General features: G+C 42.8%; 1 protein-coding gene across 3 annotated transcripts; it reads right to left on the minus strand.

Moving 5' to 3' along the window:
* Positions 1-1,726: 1,726 nt before the first annotated feature.
* Positions 1,727-9,650, minus strand: LOC113019375 (zinc finger protein 281-like). 3 transcript variants are annotated; one of them, XM_026163052.1, is made up of 7 exons: positions 9,325-9,650; positions 6,744-7,265; positions 6,321-6,434; positions 6,037-6,160; positions 5,131-5,223; positions 4,899-5,017; positions 1,727-4,562 (listed from the first exon to the last, which is right to left on the minus strand). In XM_026163052.1, the coding sequence occupies exons 2-7, from the start codon at positions 7,194-7,196 to the stop codon at positions 2,940-2,942; spliced, it is 2,526 nt and encodes an 841-aa protein (XP_026018837.1). In that variant the 5' UTR covers positions 7,197-7,265; positions 9,325-9,650; the 3' UTR covers positions 1,727-2,939. The 3 variants fall into 3 exon arrangements, with proteins under 3 accessions (XP_026018837.1, XP_026018839.1, XP_026018838.1); XM_026163054.1 differs by having other exon boundaries at positions 5,131-5,214; positions 9,325-9,649; XM_026163053.1 differs by lacking the exon at positions 9,325-9,650 and adding an exon at positions 9,008-9,318.
* Positions 9,651-11,303: the final 1,653 nt, after the last annotated feature.

Raw genomic sequence — 11,303 nt, forward strand, 5'->3', positions numbered from 1 at the left:
TGGACTACATAAGAAGGCCAATAGCTGTTATTATGCCACCAGAATCTGAATAGTTAAAAGCACCCAGTTATATTTATGTGAATACAGTAGCCTGCTTTGATATAGTACTGATATCTGAAGTTAAATTCTTCTAGTCCATGTACTGATCCATATCAATAAGCATTTCTAATCAACAGTATTGAGGAATCTTTTGGATTTTGATACTTCTGGGAGACATAACGACAAATGCGCTATTTTTTGTAACAAAAAGTTTTTATTGGCTTCTCTAATCCGTTCATCATCTCAATAACAGGTACAGCCTGGGAAATCGTATCACATGGGGTCTAGAACAAATAAGACAAAGGAACGGGGAGGCCTCTGCTACAAAATTTGGTATTGAGGTGACAGTCAGAAAAAAAGCCATACAAAAAAAAATGTCTTTATCATGCATACTGATTAAAAAAAAAAAAAAAAAAAAATGAACACACGTTTTTAGTGTTTTTGTACATTTTTGTAAACAATATCCTTCTAGAGATCATATCAAAACACATTATGGCAAGTAGCAAAAATAAGGGATATAACATGAGAAAAATGAATGTCCTATGAGGCATCTATAATGCAACACTGCTTGGCGTGGATGTTTTTTTACAGAAAAAAAGAAGAAGAAAGAAATACATTTGCATTTTGATGAGTCATTTGCTCTATTATTGTAAACACAGGCAGTGTTAAATGATTATACAATATGTCGAAACTATACTACAAATATTCCCACTACATACATGAAACGCGTGTCCCTGCTTTTTTTTTCTTTTTTTATGCTTTAGTGATATGAGGTATATTTAGGTCAATCTTTTTGTCTTTTTCCCCCCCTCCATTTCACCCACTCTTTTTTTCTTTTATTCCCCTCTACTTTAAAAGCATAGTGTGTGTTTGGAGTGAAGTGGCTGGTCAGTCAGTCTTTGTTCCCTGTGATCTGAGCAGCTTCAAAGTCTCTTGGCTGTGGAGCTCACAGACATAGGAAAAGGAAAGAGGAGTGGGGGCTACAGCTCACAGGAAATCAACTAAATTAAATATCAACCCTGGCTGCCGGGACAAAATGGCTTTAGCCACGGAAGACAAAGAAGGCCATTGTTTATTCTTGCGAGTGCAGGGCTGCATTTATGGGGAAGGGAGGTGGACATAACTTTTTCTCTTTCTTAACTGTATAACCGAACCGATTCCTTGGAGTTACTACATCAGTGTGTTTTAAGCAAATCATAACAAATGAGAGGGATTGGCTGTAGGTCCGGTGATTACTTGCCTTAAAGAAAAAAAAAAAAGAAAACAAAACAAAAAACAAGAAATCTGCAAAGTCAGTTGTGACTAGCGAAAAATAAATAAGATGGTAAAAGTATGCTGTCAACATACTCATACGTTTAAAGATATAGGGGTTCCAGCATGTCAGCCCATCTCTCGAAAACACTTAAATACAAAGAGGTACTCTCAAAATATTGTATAACAAAAATTATGGCAAATCTTTTTTTTTTTAAACATCACCCGAAAAACCGTAACAAAATAAAAAAAAAGGAAAAAAAAAAACAACCCAACCCGCCCACCCAAAATCTTCTAGCCTTGAGAAAGGCATCACATCAAAATACATTTAAATGCCCACAGTCATGCCTAGTCAAACCCTATCAAAGCCCATCAAATAACCCACCCTCACCTCCCTCCCTCCCCATTACCCACCCTTCTATCCCTCCCTCCCCAAATCCCATTCACAGTTTTCTCCTCTTAAAATAATATTAATGATCATTAGCATAATAATGACGTATCACATATGCAAATTGAATGGGTTATTGTTGTTTCCAATGATGATTTGTTTTGTTTTTTTAAAAAGTGCTTGTTTCATTCCACTGACACAAATGAACAGCAAGGAGTGGAGTAGAAAAGTGGTGAAAATAACCCAAAAATAAAAGAAAAGGAAAAAACGGAGTTAAAATCACTTCTCCAACAGCACGTTGAAAAGATCACAGAGATTGGCGTTCACTCTCAAAACAGATGGCTGTAACGGTGGTGCAGAGTTACTTCGACAACCAAGCTGCTGCGCAGAAGCAGAGAGTGTTTGCACAGACTTCATCAACTGACACTGACCAATTAGTGATGTTCAAACATCCTCTTCACTTCAGAGCGGTGTGAAAACAATGCACTAGACTTTGCTACAAATCATCCTAACTGATGTACATGTGGCGCTCAACTAAAAAATAATAATAATAATGTGAATGTCTTCACATTTACAAAACAGTACCATAATCTCGACAAAGCTATACGCAGTAGAAACCATAGATGATCACCTATTGTAATTCGTTGTTCTGACAAGTTAAATAAACCCACCCCTCCCAAAAAAAACGAAGAAAAAAAATCAAAGCTTTGAAGTATCAAGAATACCTGTAAAACTGTGCTAATTGCATCTCATAATACAAAGTCTTATTACACAATTTTGCCTATTTTCCTGAGTTAATACGTTTCTTGTAACAGACAATATATACTTTTTTTGCCATTTGAATTCTGGGCCTTTCCCTGACACAAATGTTATTATTACTGAAATCATCAACACTATTATTACTTTACAATTGTATGATGATTGGTAAAACAAGGGTACAGAAGATGAAGAAAACAAAAAAACAACAGCAAGTTCATAGCTACCATCTAAATGTTTTAAATTACATTTATATCTACGGTACGTTCATATCAAAAATCACTACTCTTGAACAGAAAATTAAGCGACTACATAATAAAAATGATTTTTTTTTTAAAAATTGCATTTGAGGCCATGGAAGACCCTCCCTGGTCATTTCTGTATTAACATTTAATGGCAGTGTTAAAAAAAAAAAAGTTTGCTACAAGAACAAAATTAGGATGGTGGAGGGGGGCTTTTATGTAACAGAACAGCCCCCCCTTACTGGATACACCTCGTTTGACCCTTATCTGAAACTTTGGCTTGTCGGGGTTTTTGATCCTGTACTCACTGGCTCACTGATGTCAGCTAACAAACTGGTATACCCTGAGAATTCTGACACTGGAGTCCGTATTCGATGGTCGACCTCTGTCCCAGGATCACTGCCGTAGCTCAGAGGGGTCCGACGTCCTGACTTGAATTGGGAGCCAAAGGCTTGAGCGAAGTTCTCAATCTGGTATGTGGTTTCTTTCGGGGGGTTCAGTGGGGACAGGTCTGGGTAGGTGGAGCCATTTGTGGGTGCTGGAGCGCTTCCTCCAGCCTTGGATTGCTGCCCCTTGGAGCTCTCTGCCGGGGCAGTGAGGTCCTGGGGAGGTAGGTTGAAGGTGCCAGGTGAGTGCTGCTTCTCCAACTGCTCAGTGAGCTCCTGAGATGGAGTCAGCTGCTGGTGGCTAGCAGATTCCAAGCTTAGGTGGTAGCCTGTCTGGGAGGGGGATCCAACGAGCATACCATAGTGGGATTTTGAGGAGGACGAGGAGGAGGTTGATGAAGGAGCAGCGATGGGCAGCGGGGAGGGGACAGCAGGCGGGTAGCCACAGTCCAGTGGGGATGTGGTGTACACGTGTTTGTCAGAGAACAGGGGCCCTGTGGGACTGGAGCTGCTCGAGAGGAGCGGGAAGGGCCCTGTTGCACCGAGGCTGGGGAAGGGTCCGCTATGGCTGGTGCGTTCCAGAGCCTGCAGGAGGAACTTTGAGTACTCGCTCATCACTGCCGTTTTGTCACCACCATTCGGCGAGTCATCCTCCAACTCCGGAGTAACAGGAGCTGCTGGCTGAAGGTCCACATGGTGTGGGTGGTCTGACAGGTCAAAAGTCACATCATGGTGGTGTGTTCCCTCTGGTTTATGGCTATAATGGTCTAGCAGGCTTTGCAATACCTCATCTGGAATGCCCGACTTGTCGTGCTTCAGTTCCAGCGGCGAGGAGTCTAGCATGGCCAGGGTGGGCTCAGGTCCCAGGGAGCCCTGTATTACGCTACTGCCCTGGGATGCCATGTGCAGGGAGCCAGCTCCAAAGTCATTGTTAACTGCATGGAGGTAGCGCCGCTTTTTCACAAACTGCATTGCATCGTCATAGTTGCTGCTGGTGGTGGGCCCCTGCTTGTTGCCCCCGGGTCCCTGAAGCAGACCCATGTTATCTAGGCCAGAAGCCTCCACGTGATCCATGGAGCTGGGCTTCTGACCCAACAGTTTTTGTCCATCAGAACCATCTTCCAGAGAAAGGAGGCCCTTATCAAGTCCCTTACGGCCAGCCTTTTTAAACACCAATTTGGGAGTACGTCCCGGCATGACCTGGTCAGAGCCCGAGGGGTCCATGCTGAAATCTTGCAGGCCCAAGTCACGGGCCATCCCCCCAGAAGATGAGGCCGCTGCCGCCGAGGCATTCTTCTTTCTCTTGCGTTCGCTGCCCTCCCCATTTTTGGACTTTGCTCTCCTGCGTCCAGAGGTGGTAGAGTTTCCCTGAGTGAGTGAATAGCTGCCCTGGCCTAGCTCTGCTTCGCTGAGCTCCAGCATGCTTGGGTCTAGGCCCTTCTTTATGGCTTCTCCACAAGTCCGTTTGTGCTTCAGTAACCGGTCTGTTCTTGAGAAAAACTAAAAGAGAGAAATGTGGGTTTAGTCTCCGCTGATGGACATTAGTATCTCTAAAATCCCCTTTTTGAAATTTTAACAGAAAATACACTGCAGTGATAAGCAGCTGGGAACATAACCACTGAATTTGAACAACAGAACTTTATATTCGCTGACCTCTTGTGTGATACAGCTAATCCCATTAAGACCAGGGCTTAAGAGTGGCTTAGATATAAATGCTCAGATGCAAATTATGATAATATATGCACAACTGAAAGAAAAAGGATTTCAAACATATTTAAAAGCTCAAGGAAATGTACACAAACCTAAACAGAGACAGAGAGACTACAAAGTGCCTACTTGTTGGCAGGTGTCGCAGCGATATGGCTTCTCGCCACTGTGTGTCCTTTTGTGCCTCTCCATGTGGTACTTCTGGATAAAGCGCATGTTACACTGGTCACAGCTGAAAGGTTTTTCCCCTGAAAAATACAGCAGTGACAGCATCAGGGCCTGTGCAACTCCCAACAAGTTTACAAAATAAACACCCTGTTCTGGTAGAGCCATTTATTTGAGTTACTGTGTCGGGACTCACCACTGTGAATCTTCTCGTGCCGCTGGAGCAGGTACTTCTGAATGAAGCTCATGTTACACTGACTGCACCGGAAAGGCCTCTCACCTGTGCAGTCAAGAGTACAACCATCCGCTCACCACATTAATTAAATCCCAGCCCGCGCCATAACTGAAGTCACAATAAAATCTATGCTATTCTGGTCGGGTTGCGCAAATATAAAGAAACCTGTGAGAGAGGTGCAGTAACCAGTAGATATAACAACATATTAGCATGTTTGAGAAACTGCACTGCATTACAGATTGCAGATTGCATTACATTGCAAAGATGCTATTACAAATCAATGTCTGTAATAATGGAAAAACAAGGAAATGGTTTCAAAATAAAACTCATATTGGATGGATTTTCCATTAAATGGTTTATGAGTTCTACTTCAATGAGCTAAGTAAGGAATTCCCAGCACAGAGAATGATTAAGATTTCCAGATAGACATGAGTAATCCGTGACTCAACGCTGGCTTTAGTGACTGTCTGGTTTCAAAAGAGGCCCCAGGTGCTTGTGGTGAAGAGCACAACGCCACATGTGTAGATCCATCACATCACAAATCCAAATTTCATTTTCATTCCTCAAATTCTGGTAACAGATCTTTACCCCTAATGGTAGATTCCAGCTACCTTGAAATGAATCTGGAGCTATGTGATTTATACAAACTTCAGATGTGTTATAAAGCAAACAGACACAAGAAACAGGCACTTGTAGCTTTCTCTGTTCTGTTACTGATTTAACGCATCCTTTTTGCATCTCTCATCACTTCATATCCCCCCAACTTAAAGCATTGCAAAGCAACTTCAACAAAAAAAAAAATCATTTGAATGTATTTATTGTCTAAATGCATGAAAACAGTGTCAAGAAGCACTGAAAGTCTCTCACCTGTGTGTATGAGCACGTGTCTACGCAAGTGGTAGGAGCTGCGGAAGGCAGCATTACAGTGCTCACAGATATGTGGTTTAGAGTTGGGGGATAGGCAGGCTCCATCTGCATCCAGCATCAAGTTCTAGAAGGGGAAAAAAACAGAAACAAAATACAAAAAACATGAGTATAAGCTCATAATAATAATAATAATAATTTGCTGATTTGAATCAACACTGTAGGATACCTTTCAACTAACAATGCACATCATTTTCTTGTATAATGAGTCTAGAAAAGTCACCGACCTTTGCAGCATCACTGCGTTTCCTTCGAGCTTTGCCTCCCTGTCCATCTCCATTGCTCTTCCGTCCTCTTCTACCTGACGACTCTTTTGGCTCTTTAACTTGTCTCCCAGACATCTAAAGGCAAACACAACAAGCATTGGATTATTTAATTTAGTTCAGTTCATTGTGGTTCTTATTATCTTTGAGCAACTGTAACCACATAATTTCCTTAGGGACTAATAAAGTATTCTGATTCTGATACACGCAGTTAACAGATGGCTGTTATCACTGCTGTCACAGCCAACCAGGCACCATTATATGAAAATTTCCACCCTGAAAGTAAAGGGAAGAAACCAAGCAGAAACAAGGAAACTGGAAAATTTTACACTAAACTAAACAACAATAAATCTGAAATAATATCTAAAAAAAGCAACCCCATCTCACCGGTTCTCCAAGGGTGCGGACATTGCTGAGGCTGAGGTCATGCAGGAGCATGTTCTGGTGATTTTGGTGGTGGGTTCCAAAAGACATATCTGCCATGTCAGTACCACTCTTCCCCGCGCCCCCTCCACCACAATTCACCCCCTGTGCTCCACCCACGCCGTAGAGGGGCATACGGTAATCCAGCTCACTTGGCCGCTCCTGCTTAATGCCCATGCTGTGAAGGAAGCCCCCTGTGTTTGCAGCGGTGCCGCCCTGGTGTTCTGGAGGCGAGTCACGTTCTTTCTTCAGGATCATCTCCTGGGGCAACTCGCCCATGACGGACTGCGAGGCCAGCCGTGTAAAGCTGGTGACTGGCGGTAAGTGGCTGAACATAAGCATACCTGGTGCAAAATTGGGGTCCATGCCTCCGTTTCGCAAAAACTCATTGCCTATCTTGTCCTGAATAATACTCATGGTGGTAGGTTTCCTTTGTGCAGGGGAGGAGGGTAATTAATCTAAAAAGGAATGCAGGAGGAGAATATCCTGAAAGGGAGAACAGATAAAAAGCCGTGTTCATGATAACAGGCACAAGAGTTCACAGATCCAAACAAACCACTTCATTTTGATGTGTGTCCTTATCACAGCATCACTTCCTCAATCTATAACAGCTACAAAGCAGAGCTACAACAAATTAAACCATTATTGATTAAATAATTCCTACATATTGGCTAATTACCAAATTATACAAAAGCCTTTGTGCCCTACAATAACCTCTAAATTTTTAAACTTTTTATTTATTACATAATTTTCTAGGACTGACCAAAACACTGGGTTTGATACCTGAAAACCTCAGGGTATGATTTGCACAAATATATTCAGTTTCCAAATGGAAAAAAAATTAAATCATGCGATATGTCCAACTTAAAACAAATACCTCACTTTATAATTTACAACCAAGCATAATAAAACATCTATTACAACAATAGACTGAATTACTCTATAATAACTTGCATCAACACACTCAATATACCACAGAATTTGACAGGTTTCATCAAGAAATTTAAGTTTGAAAATTGTGTGAATGAAGATTTTTGATTTTACATAAAGGAATACAGGTATTTTCTGAATATACCAGAAAAGACATGGTAAGGATTAATATAAATGCATGTGAGCTTAGTGAAGTAAAGTCATAGAAACCCCAAAACTGTTAAGCTTTTTTGAGGGGGCACTAAAACCACACCATTTCTATTCAATACCAGCAGGAGGAGGTGAAAAAAATTCAAAGATTGTATCTGAAATATTTAATCCTCCTCACGTATTGTTCTACATCTGACTCCACATGTGACTTGGACGGCAGCCAAAATAAAATCGGCGTAGTAGCTTGATCGCTTAGACGTGCATCCCTATTGTTTTGCACTTTGATGCATGCTGGACCACACCGCTTGCATCTCTGACTAATAAACCCAGCATGAGCGCAAAAGCTGGAGGCACTGGGCTGCAGTACTGGCAATTTAATCGGCTGAGTACACTTGCCTAAAACAAACGATATTTAGGTCAAATCGTGCCAGACAGGAGTGATTTTACGCAGACACAGTCGGGGGACTGTAAGCGCGGTGTTTGTGGAGAACAAGCAGAATTTATTGTTTGGTCTGCACCAGCTGACCATTTGGCTACGTGACACTGCTGTTCAACAGAAAGCGGATGAGCTTTTGTGATGCATAGTAGTTAGCCAGCTAGTTAGCATAGTTAGCTACTCGACTAACCACAATGAGACAACGCATCTCTGCGACCTCAATCAAAACAATCGCCTAAAAATGCCCCAGAAACGAAAACTCAGCCCCTCAAATAAAAGTCACAGCAATACCCAGAGTTACAGGACTCCAAATAACCGTGTGTGTGGTCAGCAATTCATAATTTGATAAGAAATATAATCTTTTAGCATGTTACCTATAGTTGCTATCAAGCTAGCTCACGCTAAAACAGCACCGCTGATTCAATGGTATCAAGGTGAATATTTATGAAATTAACCAGTTTCATTATTTGTAGGGAGCTTTTTAAAAAGTGAACTGGCACGTTTTGGGCAGGAAAATACAAGAAATGGCTAATAACGTGAAGTTAAAACGGACGCTGGCTTTGAAGTGAGCTCAGCGAAACGAAACGCTCATTCTCCAATTCCCCAGCTTTGATGACGCTCGTGAAATCAAATCTGTCTGGCTGCGAGCGACGCTGGCGCTCCGTTTATTGATAGCTAACTTTAGCTGCAATTAAAACCACACAATGCTCACCGGGACAGTCGGATATCAAATAATTCCTCCCCGTTTCCCCTCGTACATGCGGACTTCCGACCTAATAAGCGAACTACATGAAAACTGCGTGCTTTGCAGCAGCTGTGTTTATAACAATCAACTTGCCACGAGCTAGCTCGTTAGCCGTTAGCTGCCCCGACTGAAAACCCGCATTACGGCCCGTGGAAGAGAAACAATGATGCTGGCTCTCCGTGCATCCCCCGTTTGCGCCGAGCCAGACAATCGCTCGCACGAATCTCTACAAAGTCCTAAGAGAAAATCGCTCCGATTAAAAACCAATTTAATTTCCCACTCACCTACACATGACCGCAGCTGGTTTCAAACGTGCCCGTATTCTCTCTGTAATCGCCGCTTTGGGGTTTTATTGCCAAAACATTGTTCTCCGGCGGTCGCTGTTTTCTTCCATCTTGTCCTGGCGCGGGGAATTATGGGTGTCGCGGACGGGTCGTGAGAGGAGACAGGCGAAGTGCTGCTGAGGTTTCAGAGGTGCTCAACTATGCTGCTTTAGAAACTCCGTGCATTACAGAAGCGTATAACGATACTGCCTCACTATAATGAGAGTTTAAGTGTAGATCTGCGACCGTTCTAATTGGGTTAATGCTTATGTTAAAGGATACTTTCAACTCCTTTGACACACATTTTAATATACATGGTTTGATGTGCACTTTGTGGCACTTCACAACATAAGCTATCTGCTGCAACAAAAGAAAACACGTTTTTCAGCATAACTCTGACACAGCATGTTTAGAATTTTAGAGTTATTGCGCAAATGCAAGAAAGCAGCCCCATAGATGACGATCAGCATGACTCCAGCCTGAGGACATGGTATTTGTCCTTTGGCTCTTGAGCTGTTCCTGATTAGAGTTTGGAGTGTGGCGGTTTATGTCGTCGACATGTGGCAGGCTGCTACGGTTTGGGAGTGCTGTTTACATACTGTGTGGGCTTGGTCTTCAGCTGTGTTTAGTATGATATTTAAAGTAACATATGCCTAAATTCTTGGACCCAAGGTTTCCCAACTTATTATTGCTTTGTAATGAGAGAACAGTATAACTTCAGTAGCAACTTAATTAATTTCATTTGCCAGTCATTGTGTTAATTCTTGTCATTTATCTCAGGTTTGGCAACAGAAAGCATAGAAATCATAGAAATCACAAAACGTTTTTATGGTGTAAGAGTTTGTACAGTCCTAACAAGCTTGAAAGTCAATATTTAGTATGACCACCAGAGATGGGCAGTAACGCGTTACAAGACCGATTAGGTCTGCAAATATTCTTCTTTTGCGTTCTACTTCTCAAATTGTCTTTTTTTTTTTTTTTTTGCCTGTCCCGTTTGGCTCTTTTGCCATCAGAATTGTTGTCTAAAGGCAAAGAAAGATGCCCAACGGATTTACTTTACCAAACTGACCATCCCAGCCTTGCCGTAATGGTCCATTTGATTCACCTTTTATTGTTTATTTTATTTTCACTTACTGAATACGGGACAGACTTGACTGGGGGAAAGAAGGGGAGAAAGAAAGAGGGAAAGAGAAACAGCTGAGAAGAGGGACGGGGGAGAAGGGCAAAAGACAAAAACCAACAGAACGGGCAGAGAAAAAAAAATGCATATATCAATCACCTGGATCACCTGCTGAGGAAGAAAAAAGAAAGCAAGCAGAAGAGAACAAGAGTAATAGAATAAACAACATCACAATGATATATGGGAATGTGACAGTAAATACTAAATGTTAAACATTATTGTGCAGCACATAAGATCAAAAGAACACAGTGTGCTTTGAGGTAGGAGCCAAAAAGGGTGTAGTTTGTGGGTGTGATCACCCGTGTGTACACCTGTGAGCATGGACGCGCTTGTTTTTTGTTTTTTAAAAGGTTCCTTCATGTAATAATCTGCTAGAGGGTGTGGGGGGGCCACAGCCCCGTCCTCCAGGGCGTGAAGCAGGTGTGGAGGAGATCAAAACTCCAGACATCCAGAGGCCCCCAGAACACAAGAGACCAAGGAAGACCAACAGAGGGGCAGCTGCGCCACTGTCCCGGAAAGAGCTGAGGAGAGTCCCAGATGAGGGCTCACTCAGCAGCCGCGGAGCAGAAGCCAGGGGGAGTTGCAGTGACGTGCCCGTGAGCTCCGCCGGCAGCCAGCTGCGCCTGAGTGACCGAGCCCCAGGCCGAGAGGCCGGGGGCACCCCACCTCCGAAGTGGCCCGAGCGAGCCCCAGGCTCCAGGCCCCAATAAGCGGCCGCCAAGGAGTGAGCCGGTGTGTACCTGGACGCCCATCCCCGGAC

This window comes from Astatotilapia calliptera, chromosome 3 (genome assembly GCF_900246225.1).
Source record: "Astatotilapia calliptera chromosome 3, fAstCal1.2, whole genome shotgun sequence".
Classification (NCBI taxonomy): Eukaryota; Metazoa; Chordata; class Actinopteri; order Cichliformes; family Cichlidae; genus Astatotilapia; species Astatotilapia calliptera.

What these genes read in the sequence shown, in the direction of transcription:
- LOC113019375 (XM_026163052.1), bottom strand. Translation starts at nt 7,196, where the DNA reads ATGAGTATTATTCAGGACAAGATAGGCAATGAGTTTTTGCGAAACGGA. An exon ending in GCACGAGAAGATTCACAGTG is followed by an intron (nt 5,018 to 5,130) that starts GTGAGTCCCGAC and finishes TGTATTTTTCAG; the next exon opens with GGGAAAAACCTTTCAGCTGT. An exon ending in GCTGCGACACCTGCCAACAA is followed by an intron (nt 4,563 to 4,898) that starts GTAGGCACTTTG and finishes TCTCTCTTTTAG; the next exon opens with TTTTTCTCAAGAACAGACCG.